This window comes from Periplaneta americana, chromosome 17, assembly GCF_040183065.1.
Source record: "Periplaneta americana isolate PAMFEO1 chromosome 17, P.americana_PAMFEO1_priV1, whole genome shotgun sequence".
In the NCBI taxonomy this organism is placed as follows: Eukaryota; Metazoa; Arthropoda; class Insecta; order Blattodea; family Blattidae; genus Periplaneta; species Periplaneta americana.
Window position 1 is genome coordinate 101,991,050 of NC_091133.1, and position 22,723 is coordinate 102,013,772.

Sequence of the window (22,723 nt, forward strand, 5' to 3'; positions counted from 1 at the left end):
TTAGAATTTATATTACCTTGAAATATTCAACATTCTTCAGTTGAGACCTCAGACTGAACAATCGAAAATAAGTTTCTTTTTCTAATACAGAATACAATAGTGTGGACATTTGTACCTACCTACAGCCAGTCCTGGGTCACTGTTCATTGTTTGCACTATTTCAGCTCCCTTGTTGTAAATCACCCAGTTAGGGTCAATCTGAGAGTCACCTTCTGGATCTAGCACAACAGTTTGATAGGTTCTGAAAAAGAGTAATATTTTTTACTTATTCATTATCACTGTATTATCGTATCATGGTCTCAGAATAGTCTTTGTTAAAAATGAACGCTAAATAAATAATTATCTTTTTACTATATGTTTGTTTCTACAGAGTTTTTGACACTTTGCAAGCACCGTGAACATGTGCACATCAACTTTACTATGTGTAAAATTGTTGTATACATGCTCATGATGGTTTCAAACCATTGGAAACTGCTGTAGAAACAAACCTAATATCATCTATTTGACTCTAAATATCTTCTGTAATTAAAATTAAAAAAAAAAAAAAAAAAAGAAGCAAATTACTACAACATTATTGGCATAATGCTTATAAAAAGTTAATTGAATATTGTTACTTTTCAGTTGTGGATAGTAGCTTCAATACAAACCTGAAATCAGTAGAAAAGATTTTAGAATTATTGGGGCAGTTGTCCAGATAGTTGGGAACTGTGTCATTATCGAAGTCATGTCTGCAGACGTCACCTATTCCATCATCTGAAATACACACAATGAGTTACACACGCTCACTTTATCATGTCACATTTATTATATTCAAAATTGGAAATGAGAGAGCTGACATGTTAGCAAAAGAACAATGAAAATAAAAAATTGCTGTGATTACAATTTCAAATTAATCAGTGAAAATAATTCTAATTGGAGAAAAATTCTCAAGGATTCCAGATTGATAACTGAAGGACAGGAATGTGAAGTGTCACGAAACTCAATACATAGTAAATATGCATCCATAGACAGTTGCTAACCACTAGGATCGCTACTATCGCCTCATTACCGACAATGTGATATAGTACCTGCACAGTCTATTGTTCCTAGTACCCTCATAAACTCAAGCTTCGTGACTATTTACTAGACTGTGGGTACACTATGACAATTATAGGTGCTGTTTTACTAATGAAATATATGTCATAACTGAAGCACCTCATAAAAAAATTTCCTGCAGCCATATTTAGGTTGGTCACTTGATATGATTGCTTAAGCAAATATCTCTACAGGATTGGACTCTAATATCAAAATATTGGGAAGCAAGAAAGAGAATAACTTTATTTTTCAATTGAGAGCATTACATACATACCTATATGCGTATTATTACATAAACTTAGCAAGAAGTTATGTTACTGATGAAATATTGAAAAATATAATGTTTTAGAAGTTCGATCTACATGACAGATGGGCACCATGTGGCCATGCCATGTTGTCTTTAAAATAACAGTTGTTTGGGTTTCAATTCAATACATGTTTCTAAGTAAACAAATTGTAAGTGCACAAAACGCCCGTTTTTTTGAGGCTGCATTGGACCCTTTCACTATGAAGGGAGAAAAAATTCTCCTTTCGAAAAGTTACAGTGAAAGAGATCTTTCTTTCACTATTTTTTCCATCACACTCATGCGTCAGTTTAACAGAACATATGCATGCACACAAAAAATCTCATCCAGTAGCTACAGTGCCTCAGCATCACAAGGTCAACCCATGCAGGTACCTGTGTTAACCATACGAAGGCAGGTATGTTTGAAAATATTGAATTTCAAATGAAAGAAGAACATAATTTTTAAACAGACTCACGGTCACTGTCTTCCTGGTGAGGGTTATACACGAGGGGACAATTGTCCTGGTTATTAGGAATGGAGTCATTGTCCTTATCCTTGTCACACTCATCTCCTCTGCCATCATTATCAGAGTCCAGCTGATCACTGTTGGCGATGTTGGGGCAGTTGTCCTTGCTGTCCTGCACACCATCACTGTAAATTCAGTAATTTCCATTTAGCATTCTATAGCAGAATTAAGATATAAAATTATAAAAGAAAACGCGATGATCCTACTCGTATTTAGAATAGAATAAAAGAAATTGGAAAGAGCAGATTCTAGTAGTAGTGAAAATTTCAACTTTTTTTTTTTTTTTTTTTTTTTTTTTTAGGAAAATCAGAAAAATCTTCCTTTTTCAGAGTTTCATCAAAAGCTTCAATTCAAACATCGCACATGTTACTGAACAAAAATTTCAAACCTCATGATACTGGTACTGATACTTCCAACAGAATTGAAGAGATTTTGTCGAATGGTGTGAGGTATAAATATTTTAAGGATTTACCAATTATTGTAAAAGGTTAATTAGCATTTTAATAAAAAAAAAAACGGAAATTATTCCAGAAATCCCACGTAAATCTGCAGTAGCAAAATTCAGACTGCTTACAGAACACGATTATTTGGCCAAACACTTGAATAAAATAGGAATTTACACAAATCCAAATTGCCCTCTATGCAACAAAGAAGAAGAAATGACTAAAGATCATCTCATAACCTGTGAAGTTCTACCTGATGGATCCACCACAGAGAAATATTGGAGAGGAAGAACGCTAATGGCTTCATTGCCAAAGCCCGCCATTAGATAACAACAACAACCAATTATTGCAAAAATTCTTTGTCTATATTCTTAACCATAATGCTAAAGTTGAGAGAATAATTTCTTTTTATAAATTCTCAGTGGACAAAAGAGAGACAATTTCAAATAGAAAAGTATCAGTACCTATCAGTATTCGGTATAATTAGAGACATTTAAATTTTGTTGAATGTTATCATTATTTATTAAAAAACACTATTGCATGAAATAGGATCTTTAGAGGAATACTCTTGGAACTTAAACATGTAAGGTAAGCCTGAGAATTTAAGAATATTAAAAAAACTAATAAAATATTTTCTAACATAATAGCATAATTAAAAAGAATGATTTGAACACGCAATTATCTCATTCAGCAACAGTACGTTGCATTAGAGAATATATCTTAACCAAATTAGTAGGTCTAATAGACTTGTAAATTTGGAAGTGTTTAGTTAGGTGTGAATTAGTTGTAAGGCCTGTGATGCCGGAATGTGCTCTATTTTAATGATCATATGGTGACCCTCATGAAACTTCTACTGTTTTCAAAAGCAGACTTTTGGTGTTATTATCTGACCCAGACACAACTGATGTCTCTTAATGTTTAATGAGTCACTATAATAAATAGATTATGTACTGGGCCACAGGCGTAGCTCGGTCGGTTAAAGTGCTTGCCTGCCGATCCAGAGTTGCGCTTGGGCACGGGTTTGATTCCCGCTTGGACTGATTATCTGGTTGGGTTTTTTCCGAGGTTTTCCCCAACCGTAAGGCAAATGTCAGGTAATCTATGGCGAATCCTCGTCCTCATCTCGCTAAATATCATTTCGCTATCACCAATTTCATCGACGCTAAATAACCTTGTAGTTGATACAGCGTCGTTAAATAACCAAGTAAAAAAAAATTATATACCAGTTGGGCTCCACTTTCAGCCCACAGTGTTTACATAATATGTAGTTATCCTACTTGCTGGGGAGTGTACAGTGTTAACTGAAAAGTCAGGGAATGTGTTATTCCATTTTTTCTCTGAAAATAGTGGATTAGACCATGAAAGTACCGTTCCCCTGCAATATATGACAACTTTACAATGTTTCTGATTATATGAACTTTTTTATCCACTTTTCGTAGTAATAATAATTTATCTTTACTTTCAAAGTAGGCATATGTTCTAAAATCGAAAGTTTATCCAAGTTTTAAATTTGCCGCCACAAATTTATATTTTTAATTTCCAGATCTATCAACAGATGTCTGACATCAAATTACCGGTACTTTAGATATAATTACTGGAGTTACAGTTGTTTACGTTATTCACAATAAAAATGGTTAAATAATAGAAAATAATGTTTCTTGTCGTTCTAAGGAATATATAGTTATTTATACAGTATTTATGCTATTGTTGGCGCGAAAATGAATGTGCTGACAATCGACAAGCGTGTGCGTAAGTTCGTCCATTGTTGAGGACAAATGCGATTATATTTATGTTTTTATTTAGTGCGTGAGTTCAGCTATATTATAGCCTCCTTATCGTAGTGTGAATAGTGGTTTTTCCAGAGCGTTTCCTGTTTATAAGTAGCGTGTAATTTGTAATATCAATCTTAGTTCATTGTTGTATTTATGGTTCCGGTACTAACAGTTCGCGTGATGAAGGACTTCAGCTTCAAAGTAATCTAGAACCTTACAGATCAGAATTGAGAAGAGGTTCCACTGCCACTACAACAGAAGATAACGGTAAGTTAAGTGTATCTAGTTTACTTTTCCACCTGTTTTTAGCCTGAGTGTATATCGGTACTTAATGCTTTATTCTTGCAACATGGTTTATGATTGGTAGTTTTTTTCTATCGTTTTAAATTAGGAATCTATTTTGTCATGAAATAAAAGCACAAAATCTTATCAGTGTCGAATTCCTCTCAGTTTGTAAACACAAATTTCTATGGTGTATGAGGACTTCTTTGTTAGCCAACTTTGTCCGTCAGGACCTTTGTAGGTGTACCTAGTTAGTTGAAACTTTTCTGCACAAGTATTTTTAGTCTCAGTACCGTAGTTTCAATGGAGACGTTGGTCTGCAAATAACTGTTAAATCTACGACATTGGTTCATAGCTTTACTTCCTCCCCTCCAAACGAACCTAGGGTTAGGGTTAGGTCACAGTGGCTACGGGCAGGTTAGGACGACCCCTTGGCACGTCGGCCATACTGAGGCCTATTTTGCACCCCGAATTTATGAGATGAATGAGGATGAGGATGTACCAGCCCACCGGCCGCATGTGACCCACTCACCCAATGGGGGGCCTCCTATCTCCCCCTTCCCGCTCTAAGTTCACACGACCATGGTGACCAAGCAGCACAGGATCCATTCCAATGGCCCTTCCAAGATGTCGAAGTGCCCTTGGAAGTGCTCTTAAGGAATGGATCCTGGCAGAGATATTGCGGAAGGCTGGGAACCCAGGAACGGTTGCGGAGAGGACGCCCCCTCCTGTAAGGGGATGAAGACATGTGTTTAGACCTGAATATGTCTATTGAATGAGATGAAGATGAATGATATGAAATTAAATCTATAATAGGGATTTTAATTACACCATAAAACCCATTGTCTTTTGCTAGACCTAATTACATTTGCTAACTGAAGATACAGTGCTCAGTGAGGACTTAGAAAAATCTGTCACAGACTCACCTGTCCCTATCAATGTCACTGTCACAAGCATCTCCCACCAGATCGTTGTCAGAATCCACCTGGTTGGAGTTGGGAATGCGTGGACAGTTGTCACATACATCTCCAAGTCCATCACCATCAGTGTCCCGCTGGTCTGAATTCTTCTTCTTTGGACAGTTGTCGTGATGGTTGGGGACTCCTTTACAACATAATAATTAGTATTTATGTTTGCTGTCCTCAGATCTCAAAAAGTGATTCGAGATACTTAGGTACAAAATGAAATGTTATAAAATAAATACGTACCGGTAGTGAATACAGGTACAACACAAACTAATGGTATCAGTATTAAAACAATTACTACCGTATAACATAATATTATAGGCCTAATACGAGGGACATTTCATATTGATTTACACTTTCAAATTTCCCATGGTCCACCATTTGGTTTGTCGTTACAATTGCAAGTATGTAGTACATTGGTCTGCCCGCAGGTGGCAGCACGACACAGGGGAGTGTAATTCCTGCAAACTACAGCGTATTTACCAGAAATTATTCCAGAAATCCCACGTAAATCTGCAGTAGCAAAATTCAGACTGCTTTCAGAACACGATTATTTGGCCAAACACTTGAATAAAATAGGAATATACACAAATCCAAATTGCCCTCTATGCAACAAAGAAGAAGAAATGACTGAAGTTCATCTCATAACCTGTGAAGTTCTACCTGATGGATCCACCACAGAGAAATATTGGAGAGCAAGAACGCTAATGGCTTCATTGCCAAAGCCCGGCATTAGATAACAACAACAACAGCGCATTTACCCAACTGCTGTCATTAGGTGAGTGGACAGCTTGGAAAGTGATCATCAAGGACAGCACTGGACGACGTGGCTTCTGTGGAAAGAGAGTGTAAACACTGCAGATATTCACAGGCGATTGGTGGCAGTGTGTGGTGAGTATGCACCGTCACGAAAAACCGTGTACAGCTGGGTGGATGGCTGGAAACGTGGCCGCACATCAACGGAGAAGGGAACCAGTTCAGGAAGGAAAGTGACTGTGACAACGCCAGTCAACATCTCTAGAGTGGAGCAGCATATTCTGGAGAACAGGTGCATCACATTCTCGGAACTGGAGGCGGCCACAGGACTTGCCAGAATCACTCTGCACCGCATAGTGGATGAACACCATGAGATATGGAAGGTGTCTGCTAGGTGGGTCCCCAAATCCCTGACTGCAGCACACAGACAACAGCGCAAGGACATGAGCAGTGATCTCCTTCACTGCCACCAATCGCCTGTGAATATCTGCAGTGTTTACACCCTCTTTCCACAGAAACCACGTCGTCCAGTGCTGTCCTTGATGATCACTCTCCATGCTGTCCACTCATGTAATGACAACTACTGTGGAAATGCGCTGTACTTTGCAGGAACTTCACTCCTCTGTATCGTGCTGTCACCTGCGGGCAGACCAATGTAGGCCTACTTCATGCTTGCAACTGTAATGACAAGCCAAATGGCGGATCATGGATAGTGGGAAGTTTGAAAGTGTAAATCAATATGGAATGCTCCTCGTACTATTACAATACATAAACACCAAGAAAAAATGTTTCAATACAGTAGAACCCGATTATCCGTTACCCCATTAACCGATTGGCGGATTATCTGACTGTCTATTTTCGCTTTTTTTTTTTTTCAGAAATAAATAACTTATATAGAGTACTGTTTTGTACAAGTAGGTTCTACATAGGTTTTTGCTGGAGAGAGTTACTACAAGCCTTTTCGTTACACAGCATTGTCTACTGTTCGATAATATAACTTGTATATAAAATATCTTCCACGAGTGTTGACAGAAAACGTGTTGTGCTAAGTATTGAAAGAAAATGGAAATAATTGAATGGTTTGATAAAGAGAAACTGTGGCTCATCTCGCATCAAAATACGAGATTGGAGTTACAACTGCGCGATTTAATAAAATAAAAATAAGGATAAAGTGAAAAAGTATGTAAATCTACAACATGAGACCTCCTTTATTCCTGTATTCCCTGAGACAGTCATTACAAAAGGCTTCCTTGGCCCTTAAAAACCCGTCGTTGACAACCAGACTTGAATTAGTGAACTTCTGATCCACTACCCAGCGAGTTAAATACAAGACCATGGAGGAAATTACAAAATCTTTCATGGTACGGATTATCCTATTTTTTTGATCAACCGTTCAGTCCATTCCCTTCATTACCACGGATAATAGAGGTTCTACTGTATAATACCTAAGCTTAATCACAAAAGGGCAGTTGGAGACAGAAGGAGAAATCATATAATATACAGCATTAAGATGTGGATTGTATGTGGAAAAGAAGAGGAAGGTGGAAAAGAGGGAATATTGGAGAATGCTGGGTTTGTAGTGAAGGACTTACTCTTGGGCAGAAAACTATGATTGATTGATTGTTCCTATCCTTCATTATATTTGATTGATTGTTCCAATCCTTCATTATATTCATTCAGCCCAGTACTTTGAATCAACCAACCCGCGTTCTTTTTTGTTTGTTTTATTCTTGCCCTTGCTTGTTCATTGTGTATTTACATGTTCAATTTTTCTATAGATCCTCTCAAGCCAAGTTCAGTCACTTCTTATGTTCCTTCTTATACCATATCTACCACCCCTTCCTCAAATATTCTGTTTTCATTATCTGTTTGTTTTACTTTCCTTCCACGAAAATATGAGATCATAATTCTTCTGTTGTTTTTAAATTTGAATGAATTCACCGAACTTATTAAATTGAGATATGATGGTAGGCATGAAATCAGTTGACCACTGAAGATAGGCCTATGAATTAACTTAAAAGATGTGAATGTATGAAATAGAAGCAACAATAAATTCAATCTCAATCTAAATCGTACCATCATCATCCATGTCTTCATCACAAGCGTCCCCTAGACCATCCTTGTCGACGTCTTCCTGGTCGAAGTTGGGGATGGTGGGGCAATTGTCGCAAGCATCGCCCTGCCTGTCGGCGCCATCTTGGTCTGTATCCGACTGGTCTGGGTTCGCTACCAGTGGACAGTTGTCCTTTTTAAAGGAAAATAAATATTACAGTAATCAGTCAGTGATGAAATGTAGTGTGTGCCTTCATTTACAATATTGGAAGTTCTGTTAAATTGATTAGGTAATAAATAAGGAGTGCTTACAAGTGTGCATGATGGAAAAGATTGAATTTTAGGTACCGGTACTACAGTTTAAAGTTTGTCGAAAAATCTGTGGACTGTTGTGACATCGAAAAAGAGAGTTGAATTCAATTCAGTTTGTGTCTTTATTTTTGGTGGTACTTATGTAAAGCGAGATACATTGACTGTGACAAATTAAATATTGCATAGAAAGGAATTTTTACCATGTTGAGGGAAGTGTTATCTGAACACCTGAAGAAAGTGTGTTGTATATGTGCTATTAGCTAGTGCTTAGTAGTGCCATTAATTTAAATGTCAAAATAATACATATTATAGCCTACATGCACATATACATATCAGTTTTTCATTAAACAGTTTCTCTAGGTTCAATTGTCTTTATATCCATATTAAATGATATCCTATTATTAGTTGCCTTTTGTTAAAAGAAACAACTGATTAATATCATTATATATTTTCATATATTATTGTTTTCTTTGGGAAACGATATGATTAAGGATATTTAATTATGACAAAAGAATTAGTTACCAGTACCATATCACATTAACACCACCAATGCACCTTGTTTATGCTATAGGCTACCAGATAATTCCACCAAATGACTAGGAAAGTGTGATCTATAGACAGTTTTTTAAATAATAAATCATATCTATTTTATTTATCGAGCAATAGTTATGGTAATTATGTCAAAGAATAATACTGTACAGAATACTTTCTTGCAAAATTTGAGAATTCTAATATATTTATGTAGGTGCAGTAATCCATTAAACATTATGGTTCATACTTACTCCAATTGAGCTTAAAGTAAAGGAAGAACAGAATTTTTAGTGCTGTTTACCACTTACCGGTAATTTTGAATTCGATTTATAGGAAATAATGACAATAATTCATGAGCTGTGAAAAAGACTCTTCGATCTGCTGACGTAACATTGTGGAATACATAATGACATTGTATATCAAAGTAAGAACTTATAAAACTGTTATTAGACCCATATTATAACGCAAAATAAGACGGAAACTAGTGAAAAAGAATAATTGTTACGGTAAGGTCTTTGAAATTCAAAGCATTATGATCAGGATTTGAAAGTCAAAATTTCACAAAATACCAAGTGAAGAACTAAGAACAATGTGGAAAAGACCTTACGATTTGTGCAGGCATAAAAAAAGAGGAATGGAGTAATAACATAAATACTGTATATTCAACGTTGGCAGTTTGGTAAAAACCGCAAGAGATGCGGACAGCCATTGGAGGACGTAACCCTGAAATATCTTGAAAGAATGGATGGAAAATGAGACATTATCGTCCAGCAAGCTTTGACATATTATGAGACTTGAGACTTAACTGAAAAAATTGGACTAGTCAGACATTCAGAAATGGAGAAGGAAGCAGAAAAAGAAGTTAAGGTCATCATTGTTAAGAGCAAAGAGATGAAATTCGATTTGTCTTATTCAATGTTAGAAGCACTGTTGAAATTCTTTGCAGGAAGAGAATATTTTTTTATTGTATCACAATATACCGTATATGTTCTTTGTTATATTTAATGTCAATTATAGTATCAATATTATGAGTTAATTTTTATGCCGTCTACTCACTGGGCTATTGAGAATTCCATCATCATCAGCATCTGGATCACAGATGTCCCCAATGCCGTCCCTGTCAGCATCTTCTTGACCCGAGTTGGGTATTCCCACACAGTTGTCCTGAAAGCAACACAATGTGTAAACAACTTGGGTACTAGTATATGTCTGTATGGCTACGAATCTGAGTAAATTATGTAAAAAAAAATATTGCAGAGAAAAAGATTGTTAGTACATAATATTTTTCTCCTTTCCAATTATTTCTTATAATCAGAGATGTGAAAATAAAACATACATAGAAAACATTACCAAACATCGTAAGATGAAGATTACATTATATTTATTTACCGTATGCATCTAATGCCCAGGATTTAACAACAAAGTCATTATCTTTCAGAAAATACTATTAAAACCCAACATAACGCCAGAATATCATCGTTATAATGCAGTTGCTTCATTTTGATTGGGAAATGAACACTATTTGGTAGTAGGCCTATATCTATTGAAATAAATTGCACAATATTAAAAAAATATTCAATCACATATATGAAATGAAGTTTCCTTACATAAAACTTATTGCACCCAAAATAATTTCAACAATGTGGAGCATAACAAAGGGGAATCGCCAATTGCATGTCGGAAAATTCATTAACAAGTTGACAACTCAGCCTTATATTATACAAAACAATATCAGTTTTAGAATACAACAAATAGTGAAAAAGAATTAACACACAAAAACTGTCCTTCATACAAGTTTTTCTGCCTTTTTTGTGGGCCTTTGGAATCTATCATGATGTTATAGAATGTATTCTATCTTGATTAAGTTATGCTGACCTGAGTTCCCCACCAAATTAAAAATCCTGGACCTTACACTGATTACAAATGATTGAATTTTGAGTAAAATTGTGGAATATTTACTTTTTACTCTTACTTACTTACTGGCTTTTAAGGAACCCAGAGGTTCATTGCCGCCCTCACATAAGCCCACCATTGGTCCCTATCCTGAGCAAGATTAATCCATTCTCTATCATCATATCCCACCTCCCTCAAATCCATTTTAATATTATCTTCCCATCTACGTCTCGGCCTCCCCAAAGGTCTTTTTCCCTCCGGCCTCCCAACTAACACTCTATATGCATTTCTGGATTCGTCCATACGTGCTACATGCCCAGCCTATCTCAAACGTCTGGATTTAATGTTCCTAATTATGTCAGGTGAAGAATACAATGAGTGCAGTTCTGTGTTGTGTAACTTTCTCTATTCTCCTGTAACTTCATCCCTCTTAGCCCCAAATATTTTCCTAAGCACCTTATTCTCAAACACCCTTAATCTCTGTTCCTCTCTCAAAGTGAGAGTCCAAGTTTCACAACTATACAGAACAACAGGTAATATAACTGTTTTATAAATTCTAACTTTCAGATTTTTCGACAGCAGACTGGATGATAAAAGTTTCTCAATCGAATAGTAACAGGCATTTCCCATATTTATTCTGTGTTTAATTTCCTCCCGAGTATCATTTATATTTGTTACTGTTGCTCCCAGATATTTGAACTTCTCCACCTCTTCAAAAGATAAATTTCCAATTTTTATATTTTCATTTCGTACAGTATTCTCGTCACGAGACTTTTTACTCTGCAATGGAAAATATTTATATACACACCATAAATCCACATGTTAATAGAGACACTGTATGAATATATAGAAGGATGCACCAGTGAATTGTAACATCAAGAATAACGTTGTTTTTCCATACTGAAAATTTGAACTTGGAGCATGATCTCACCTTCCTGCACTTGCTGTCACGACAGCCCAGGTCGTAGTCAGGCCAGCTGTCCAGGTCGCGATCTGGTCCACATACTTGTCCATCTCCTGCCCATCCGATCTTACACTGCACAGACAATAAATCTCATCATAATTCTGTATCTGATAGGAAACAATTCAGGAACTTTCTTCGGAGCACTTTTCCTTAAGATTTAGCTCCTGGGTAGTATGTGGTTCTAAGACAGCAAGGGAATGACTGAAAGCTCTTTTAAGGATGTCACAAGACAGCTCTTACTGACAAGCCAATGTACCCCTAGAAACTTATGCATAAGAATGAACTTTTGATTCAGTCGCCATGTGTAAGCTTCATGGGCTAGGAAAGGAAACCAATTTACATGTAATATTTGAATACGTATAATTTAGCCATAGATTATATTAATAATTGTTTGGTTTCATAAATCTGGAATAACAACACCTCCACCCCCTCTATCTTCACGAAACAGATTAAAAATTTTGTAGCCAGCAAATTTGTAAAATTTTAAAATATCATCAATCTGAAAAGATTCTTGTATGCATATTATAGAAGGCTTTTTGACCTGAACTTCTTGCTTTAATAAATCCATTTTGTTTCTTAAAGACCTAGAGTTCCATTGTAAAATTTTTAGAGTGTCTATATCTTTTTCGTTAATGTTGCCTTTTCGTTTTAATTCTCGGTCTTTAAATGTACTACCCAATGAGACATGGAATTTATAAGTAAATTAAACTCATCAATACCGGTTGCAGAAGACACAGCCCTGCAGTTTATATTGACTACACCGCACCTCTGGCTACTAGCAATAGGCATCTATAATGAACACCAATCAAAATACCCCTCATTTCTCGTGAAAAACAACAACTGGATAGACTACAGTGGACTATAGTGGACTTTATGTTATCAGCAAACAGCTGGATACATTAAGAAGATTGATTGATTGATAAATCCGGAATAAAGATTATCAACAAAATTAGTTGTAAATTTCTGAAAATGATTATGGTTTCAAGTAAGTCCGCCCTTTTAGTGTTGAAAAGATAGGTATAATGGCCCTGTTCATTGAGACTAAAATGATCAATGCTAGTAAAGTCATAGGTCTACTTTTACATTTTTCTGCCTTTGAGCCTGACAATGAGGTACAAGCTAGATCAGTAACTGAGATATTTTCATGTATTACTATTTTCTTGAACAATATTTTTCTCACTCACTACGACAGCATTTCATTGCTATATCAATGTTTTTCTTACCAACTATCCTTTTCCTTATGGTCCGGTTTTTCCTAGAAAACATCCCTTTAATGTCATTTAGATATCTGTCATGCCAAAAACATGATTTACAATAAAAGTATGGAAATTAATGGATACTTTATTATTTTAATAAAGTAACTATTAGTAATTCTTTAATATAATATGAAATATTAATAATTTAACTTTTCATTTCCTGAGCAGAAGAGCAATGACTAGCAACTGATGAAGTTTGCATATTTTTGTTAATGAATAGTATCGATATTGCGTCACATATAAGCATTCATACTACTAACATACTTCCCCCTGATGCATCACCCCGCGCTCTTCATCTCGTGAGTAACAAACAATTTGTCCGATCTCACAAGTGATTCACATTATATTATGTAACATTTCTTTTTCGTTTCCCTTCTATTCCATATCCATAAGTTTTAGTTTCTAAAGTTCTAAATGTGTTATGTAAGTAACATACGCGAAACAAGTAGTGTACCGGTATATATACATATTTAAAATTCTAGAAACTGTAACTTACAAATATGGAATGGACGAGAAACGGAAAGAAAGTGTTATGTATAATCTGAATCAATCTTTAACCACCTTGCCTCATCCTAATTACTGTATATTTCCTACGTACAGTATATCGTTTTATATGTGTTCATTGAATTATCAGCATTGCATCATCAAACTTCCTCAAATAAACTCTGCCATAATGTGAAAAAACTTTCCAACCATAACTGAGTCGTCGAACACTTTTTACTAAAGGGGACCGATGTTTGATCGTAGACGGATTCTATGGCTATGGAGCAGGTTTCCTCCGAATACTTCGGCCATTCTCATTCCACCATTATTGCTTCAGCATAGTCATATTGTGTTGTTGTTTCTGATTATCTTTTGTAGGTACAAATGCACACTAAATCAAAACTCATAATTATTCATGAATTCATATTTTTACTCCCAATCTGATGTAATGTTGATGCTTACCTCACACGCGTAGCGAGATTCTTTGCGCACGCAGTGGGCGTTGGTGTCGCAGTGAGTGCCGTCAGGGCAAAGTCCTGGGGAGTTGTGACACCCTATGGTCTGGTTTCCAATGTATCCTCTCCGACACTCTCCACAAGTGTAAGATCCCTGCACATTAACATGTTAACAATTTTATTACATGTTGAAAAGTATGGAGGAGATTTTAATTTGTCTTTTGAATGCTAAGAAGGGAAATGACTTATGCATGTAGTACTGATAGCAGTAGCAGTAGCAGTAGTGGTTGTAGTAGTATTTCATTTATCGACCCTTTCAACTCCAGTATCAATATTCATCGTGGGTGTGAAATGGCCGATGAAATTTGCCTGGAGCTCTCTGTTAGGGACAGAGTTAAACATTTATCGCCCTTGATTGGGTTTTAAACCGTTAACTTCAGAAACAATGACCAGAATGCTAACCACAAGACCTCCAAAGACAACAGCATATAGTAGACTAACTCCATACTGGTTCCATTTTCAGAGATTTTAAGAGAGTTAATTGAGTCACAGTGATTATCTTCATGTTCTATCGTGCTCGGAAGACTAACCCACTCAGTGGGCATACAGTAGAGTTACCATCAGTTTAAATTTAGATATTCGACATGTCAGGAAATGTATCATCAGGTGGAGGGGAATTAATAGGGCCCTTTTGAGAGATAAAATCTAATATCACTGCGGACCTTTGTGAACGTTTTTGAGGCATTTATGCAAATAAAAGCGAACAGATGACAACATTAGAACATGTATTCACGTAACAGTAGCGGTTTAGTCGCAAAACAAATCATAAAGTTTCAGTAACCTGATGTGTCGCAGAAGGACATTGGTGGCTGTGCATTTCCTTCTCCTCGCTCTAGTCTTGTTTCCGACTTGTTTCTACCGTTACTGGATGCACAGTTGCCATGTCTTCCTGTCATACACTTTGTGAATTATCTTCAATGAAATTACTGCCAAATTGTCAGTGTTGTACAGCAAACGAATGACACATTTGTTGATATTTTCTCTACAAAATCGCCCAACATAATTTCTCCAAAGTCTTTCAATTTCCTGGAACACGTATTCCAAAACCAAAATTCAACTAAAAATGCTACTTTTCTCAAAATCCGCCCACAAAGGACCACAATGATATTACACGTTTTTGTTTATCTCACTGCCCTGATCCAATCTCTCCTGTAGAGTAGATATGCATTCAAAGAATCCTGCAAAACAATATAGGCATAAAACTCACTCACTCACTCACTCACTCACTCACTCACTCACTCACTCACTCACTCACTCACTCACTCACTCACTCACTCACTCACTCACTTACGTGGGAGTAGACCTACTAATATAGAATTGTGTGGTATTTTTGTAAAAATATTTTACTCTTAAAACTACAATTATGACCTATAGAAAAGAACTACAGGATGGCTATAAAGTCTGGAACCATAGGGTTATACTTTCGTACGCCATTGATAGGATGACATGTTTCCCGGAAGCTGGATTGGGAGAAGGAGTCCTGTGGAATGGACTGCATGGTCACCTGACCTGAACACCATGTACTATGTCATATGGGGGATTTTGAAAGCTCAGATATATGCTGTAAAAATTAGGGATTTGGATCATATCCGGAAAAGGATAACCTCCGCAATGGCTGCTCTGCACCCTCGCATGTTGTATGCTGAAGAGGATTCTAGGATACTTTTGAGGAAGGTGTTGAAAATGGTGACGAATATGTGGAGCACGTTATGTAATAGGGAAATGCGCTGTTCATAATTTCTCCTATGGTTCCAGACTTTATAGCTACTCTGTAGAAATATAAATTTGAGAATAAGTAACAAATGTTCTTACTTTTACTGAAAATCAATTTTTTTCCTTGTGCGGGTTTCTATTTTCTGACTTCAAAGTTATTTATTAAATATGATTGCAGATCATAAAGTAAAAATACAAAATTCAGTTTTACACGCATCTTTCATTGGAATTAAGTATTTTGTCAGAAGGAAGTTGCCAGGAGTGTAAATTTCTTTGTTTGTTTTGCTATCCAACTTGAGATTTTTCACACACCTCCAAGTTATTGCACACAGAGTTGGGAGTGCAGCCCCCATTCCTGCCATCAGCACACTCGTCTATGTCGTAGCACTGTTGTCTGTTTCGGTATGCCTCCTCCAAGCCGATCCCTTCCACTCCAGCACTGCCTGTGAAGCCTGGGGGACATGGATCACATCGGAATCCTGGGTTCATGTTCGTACATCGCACTCTAGGGTCACAGGGCTCTGCTAGGTCGCACTGAAAATTTAAATTGAATATAATATTAGAAATAGATGTTTTCAGAATTTTCATTGCTGAAGATTCGCATGTGGTGTTTCATTTATTCTGCTTCTCTAGCCGTTAACTGCCTAGAAATAGTGTAGTTTCAACAATTAACATAATTTATTTTAACTGATTAAAGATGGATCAACTTTCACAATACTCTGGGGTTTAAATTGGATTCGGACTTTATTTGAGAACTAGCTACAGCACCTAGAAACCTAAACCTGATTATATTCTCCCAGCTTATAGGTATTGTACTATTAGACCAGCAATAAGAGAACTTTTTGATCGTTTCTTGAAAGAAACTGCTTTCATCACGAGACTATTCGTTGCGAATATTTTGTCTTCGAACCTTTTGTTCAGCAGTCAAAATAGGTGATAGTCGTACAGAGATACGTCCTGGTTATATGAAGGATGTAGCAGTAAATACTTTCCAGCCAAGTTAAATATATCATGTATGAACTTTGCGAGGACTTGCGTTGTCATGATGGAAGGTGATAACTTTAATTTTCTATTTCGTCTAAACTTTATAGCTTCTTTCAATAGCAATAAATGCACAGACATTGTGTCCAAAGTATACAAACCTCATCCAGATCGTGGCATACTGTGCCATTTCCAGTTGATCCTGGAGGACATGGACCACATCGGTAGTGTGGAGGGTCCTCAGTTGGTCCACACTGCACACCTATACACAAAACCGTACATTTTATTTTGTTGTAGTTTTATACTATATATATATATATATAATTTTATTTTATATAACGTAGGCTAGTTTTGAACTACTGAACTAAGGATGCTTCACACAATATCCTAAACAAAATACTTAATTACAAGCAGACGATCCACAGGATACCCAAAGATGAGTTGAAAGGACCAGCCTTTACCTCATATTCCTGAAGATGGAACAGACCAACTGGTTTAATCCATGGAGAAATTAATAATGACTTTTTTTATCTTATCTTCTGTACACAATTTTCAGAAAGTTTGGAACTTGCACGCCTGTCGTTATAAAATGTTTTATACAATGAAAATATTGTAAATTCAAATGGCGTCATTGATACCCTCGCGCAATATTAACGGGAAGTAATAGAATTATCGAATTTATTTAAGCATCAAACATTAAAATGATTTAAACAATTTCAAGGGGAAAATTATTCTGGGGCTGGGTATCGATCTCGGGACCTTTGATGGAGTGCACCAACGCTCTACAGACTGAGCTACCCAGGAACTTCTCCCGACGCGTCTCAATTTTTCCCTTTATATCCACATATCTCGAGTGAGCTGACAAGATGCAAGAAACCTACATCGAGTGCACACAAACTCTGTGTGACTTGAAATTGTGGTTTTCTGTTAACGTACCTACAGTAACGTATATATTATGAAAATCTAGCTTTTCGGTAAAGCTAGATTTGCATTAAAATGATTTCTCTGTCAGAAACCATGAACATAACATGAAATAGCTCTCCTGTAATGTTTCTGAACTTAAAACAGAGAAGATAAATAATACATATTATTTACTCATTTATGTAGCACACACATAATACCTATAAGATTGTAGAATGAATACGAACTCTACCGACAAACTTCCAGAGTTGTCCAGGAACGTTAGCTGAGTGCTTTGATATAAGGGACGAATGGTTTTCGGTGCCTCATTAGTCTTAATGATATTTATAATTTATGAATGTGGTAGATTGTAATTAATCTCGACAATACTGTGATAGAACTATTATGGAAAGAATAACTGACAGAATTAACCCTTAAATTAACAATGTATCCTATAGAATACAACAGGTTAATAGGCTATATGCTATAATTTTAATAGAACAATATAAAAAAATTGATAGGAAAATTAAAATTTCACAATGCTATAATATTGTACAACATATAAAAATATGGACATTGCGATAGTTGTTTTCTTTACGGTCCGACAAAGTTTAATAAACTAGTTTGAAAAATGAAGCTTTGCCAAGTTAAGGGTTAAGAAATAATGAAACAAACCTAAATAAATTACAGTGATGCTCGTGGTTTTTGTTGGATACTGCTTCTTTAGAGCAGCTGTCCAAAATGTCGACTATCACTACACGACAAAGTGTACAACGACGCACATGGACTGTTGCACGCTTTCTAACACCCCAAGAAATGAGCTCACTTCTTCACCGACTGCGACAACAAAATACTAGGAGTTCCGTATATCAAAACAGCTAAAATCTATGAACAACTCTGGAAGTTTGTCGGTAGAGTTAATATAGGCCTATAGAGAAATATCGCACAGTATGACCTTTAATACTCGTATGTTCCATAATGGTGTATGCAACATGAATTTTATACATAAGCCCGAAACCTCATTATGAAATAGACACTAGTGAACCTCACCAGGAGCACATGGATTATTTTCACAGCCGCTTCGAGGCTTGCATCTTTGTCCATCTCCGCTGTAGCCGCTGGGGCAAGGTCCACATTGGAATCCTTCTACCGTGTCGTAACATCTCACGCCTGAAACAAAAAAAGGCAGTAGTCGAGTACAAAAGGAACTAACAAGTATTTTTTCATAAATTTCAAGAAAAGCAAAATCTATTTATTTTGCAAGAAATTCCCGCACACGTCATAATAGTAGACCTACACTTGTTAAATTTATTAACAGCTCAGTGATGGGTACTACTTTCGTTTATAAGTCGCGGATCTCTACACTGTACGCGGGCTCATATTTGCGCGTTTTTCGACTTGAAGCTACGTTTGTTTTCAAATAAGGTAACAGAAAACGTCTCATTTAGTTGGTATCGGTTGAGTCAGTCAAGCGGATTTAGCCGTTTGTATCGGTCCCAATGGCTAGGACACCCTTCTCGCCCTCCCCATTTTTATTCACCTGAAGTATCGACCGGGGGCGTATGTATTGCCTTTGATGTGTAAATTGCTACACAAATTAGGGTTCTTCTAAAAGGTGTTACGCAAGCCTATGTTCCTATATGGTAATTTCCGTACCACTGTCTGTGAATCTATTATAATTTTGTTTAAAAAATCTCGCTACTGATAAGAAAAAAGTAGCACATTTTTAAAAGTACTTACGTCTTTGCATGACGTAATAGTGTTGTGTTAATTTTCATTATAACTTGTATAATATACGTTATACGCATAATGCTTTAATTGCAATATTGTGTTAAAAATTTAAATTAGGGTAAACTAGGGTCTGTTGGACAGTCGGGCATGTTGGACACTCTGTACTTTAACGTGTTACCTCGCCACTTGTGGGCACCACATTCTGCTAAAAGTCAATGACGGTAGTAGCCCCACTCGTGGCTACTTCCGTCATTGGCTTCTAGCAGAATGTGGTGCCCACAAATGGCGAGGTAACACGTTAAAGTACAGAGTATCCAACAGATCCTAGTTTACCCTATGGTTTATTTAACGACGCTCGCAACTGCAGAGGTTATATTAGCGTCGCCGGTTTGCCGGAATTTTTGTCCCGCAGGAGTTCTTTTACATGCCAGTAAATCTACTGACATGAGCATACTTAAATGCCACCGACCTCGCAACCTCTAGCATAGAAGGCAGCACTATACCAACTGCGCTACCGAGGGCGACTATATTGTGTTAATATTAATATTGTGAGCTGATGTTTTTAAAATACAGTCGTGTGTAGCAAAACTCAATCTTCCCCCGTAGTCATTCTTGATTGTCTGGAGCAAAAGTGGAGGCTCGCGAGCCAGATACAGCCCTCCAATAGGTTCAATCCGGTCCGTGGGATAAATAACTTTTATATTATTTTTTTGGAAGATATAAAAATGTATGCGAATATTAGATAAAATTGGCAAAGGGTAAAGTTAACGGTCAATTACAAAAATAACACGACGAAGGGAGGTTGACCCTCGCTCAGTTGAAGATTAATTCCTGCAGTAATGCATATTGAAGAAAAATTAACGAAGCCTTTATGTTTGCCCATCCCTGACTAACGGTTACTATTCTAGAAGTTGGATTCGAGGGCAATACATTCTAAAGAGAGATACAACATATATATTTTTGTACTTCAGAGTTATAAACAGGCTTTATCGTTAGTGAAATTCATGCATAATGTCACATTATTGTACCTATGCCGTAAAATATTACCATGCCAACTAAAACGTCATGACTTCTATTATGACGGCATAACTTTTGCCATAAAGTTAACATAATGAAAAGATTTTCCGTGCAATAATATTTAATACACCATTGTCATAGTAACCTCTTTCTTTATAGACCATTTAAAATTGGTTTATTTTACGACGATTTATCAACTGCGATGGTTATGTAGCGTCTAAGTGAGATGAAGGTAATATTTCCAGCGAAATGAGTCCAGGGTCCAGCGCCGAAAATTACCCAGTATTTTATTTTAATGGGTTGAGGGAAAACCACGGAAAAAATCTCACAGGTAACTTGTCCCAACCGGGACTTGAACCCGAACTCGCTTGTTTCACGGTCAGACATGCTAACCGTTACTCTAAAGCGATGGACTCATAGGCCATGATATCAAACTACCCAAGCTGAAAACGCTGTTAAATTGAAATACTAGGTACTGCTGATTTTCTTCCGTTTCTCTTGTATAATTCTGGCGTCTTCCCGTAGTGCAGTGGTTGCCAAACACCACGAAATTGTGACGTAATAGAAATGCAACCGCACACCACTATCGCAGGGAGAGGGGTGGAGTGGGTATCTCCTCAGGTAATGCAGAGAATAACAGTGCAGAGACGGACTGTGACCAAAAAACGAAAGCAATATAATATTCTTCTACTTATTAACTATACACACTTTTTTCCATGTTAATTTTTTATCCTCCTATTAATTATTTTTGTATTATTAATAAAATAACAAATTTATTTTCTTATTTAACATAGAAAGAGCGCGTACTTTACATCAGCAGTAATCTGAAATTAGAAAAACGTACCAGGCTGGTCACGAAGTTGTAAATTACACTACATACTTAAAAAAAAAACGTTGAAGTATTTTACTCCGATTAAAACACAGAAGCCAATACTTTTTATTGTTTATTTATTAATGAAATATACAAATTACACTACATACATCGAAAAAAACGTCGAAGTATTTTACCCCGATTAAGACATAGAAGCCGTTACTTTTTATTGTTCGTTTATTATTCAAGTTACAGGTAAGGGCGTGGTAGTCTTCATAACAAGAAAAATAATGACAACGTACATTGTTCTTTTATACTTCATTTAAAATTTTACAACAAATTAAGTACCGTATCTCATATTTTTGCCATCTGCACAAAATAAATACTTTTCCTTCCATGCTCCTTAAAATTAAGTTTTTACTTACTATCTGTTTTCGAAAAGACATCGAAACATATTATCCTAAACACTTGTAACATTACATGCGTACGTCCGCTGCTGATAAATGTCTTTATTTATAGTGAGGGTCACATAAGAACAGTTCCTAAACAGCAAATATTGCCGTCTTGCCAGTGTTGCCAACTGTTACCAGATATCACACGATCCTACGTACTAAATAACTTATTTACTTACCGTACTTTATGTTGTAAGGTTATTATAAATAATTCAATAATTTGTAACATAAATTTCGTAGGCAAACTATACGAGAAAGGGATCAACATGTCAAGTATTTTGTCGGGCAATACGAAATTCATTGGTTTGACTAAATAATTGACTCACGAGACCTAACCTAAAAATGTATTTTGTTTGATCACATGACATTATTAGTACTAACTCCGAAAAGGTACCTGGCTATAGTCTTGTCCACACCTGTGGAGTAACGGTCAGCGCGTCTGGCCGCGAAACCAGGTGGCCCGGGTTCGAATCCCGGTCAGGGCAAGTTACCTGGTTGAGGTTTTTTTCCGAGGTTTTCCCTCAACCCAATACGAGCAAATGCTGGGTAACTTTCGGTGCTAGACCCCGGACTCATTTCACCGGCATTATCACCTTCATGTCATTCAGACGCTAAATAACCTAGATGTTGATACAGCGTCGTAAAATAGCCCAAGAAAATAAAAACTATAGTCTTGAATTATAACCACAATGCAACACATAAAATAACTATTATGTATTAATTAGTCTACTGATATTAATTGGGCGGCCGGGTAGCTCAGTTGGTAGAGCAGCTGACTGAAAGGTCCGGGGTTCGATCCCAGGTGGTGACAGGATTTTTTCTCGTTGCCAAACTTTCAGAACGGCCCCGAGGTTCACTCAGCCTTCTATAAAATTGAGTACCGGGCCTTTCCCGGCGATAAAAGGCGGTCAGAGCGTGGTGCCGACCACACCACCTCATTCTAGTGCCGAGGTCATGGAAAGCATGGGGCTCCACCTCCTTGTCCCCCAAGTGCCTTCATGGCATGT

At 36.7% G+C, this 22,723-nt stretch overlaps 1 protein-coding gene across 1 annotated transcript in view; it reads right to left on the reverse strand.

The window, feature by feature from the left end:
* Tsp (Thrombospondin) overlaps positions 1-22,723 on the reverse strand; it is a 123,574-nt gene that overhangs the window by 7,923 nt on the left and 92,928 nt on the right. Inside the window, exons 9-19 of the mRNA XM_069815963.1 lie at positions 18,756-18,875; positions 16,967-17,067; positions 16,137-16,358; positions 14,059-14,205; positions 11,825-11,929; positions 10,057-10,164; positions 8,182-8,350; positions 5,311-5,488; positions 1,837-2,012; positions 648-753; positions 120-241 (exon numbers count right to left, since the gene is read on the reverse strand). Of these exons, the coding sequence (XP_069672064.1) occupies positions 120-241; positions 648-753; positions 1,837-2,012; positions 5,311-5,488; positions 8,182-8,350; positions 10,057-10,164; positions 11,825-11,929; positions 14,059-14,205; positions 16,137-16,358; positions 16,967-17,067; positions 18,756-18,875 (1,554 nt within the window). The remainder of the gene's footprint in view (positions 1-119; positions 242-647; positions 754-1,836; positions 2,013-5,310; positions 5,489-8,181; positions 8,351-10,056; positions 10,165-11,824; positions 11,930-14,058; positions 14,206-16,136; positions 16,359-16,966; positions 17,068-18,755; positions 18,876-22,723) is intronic.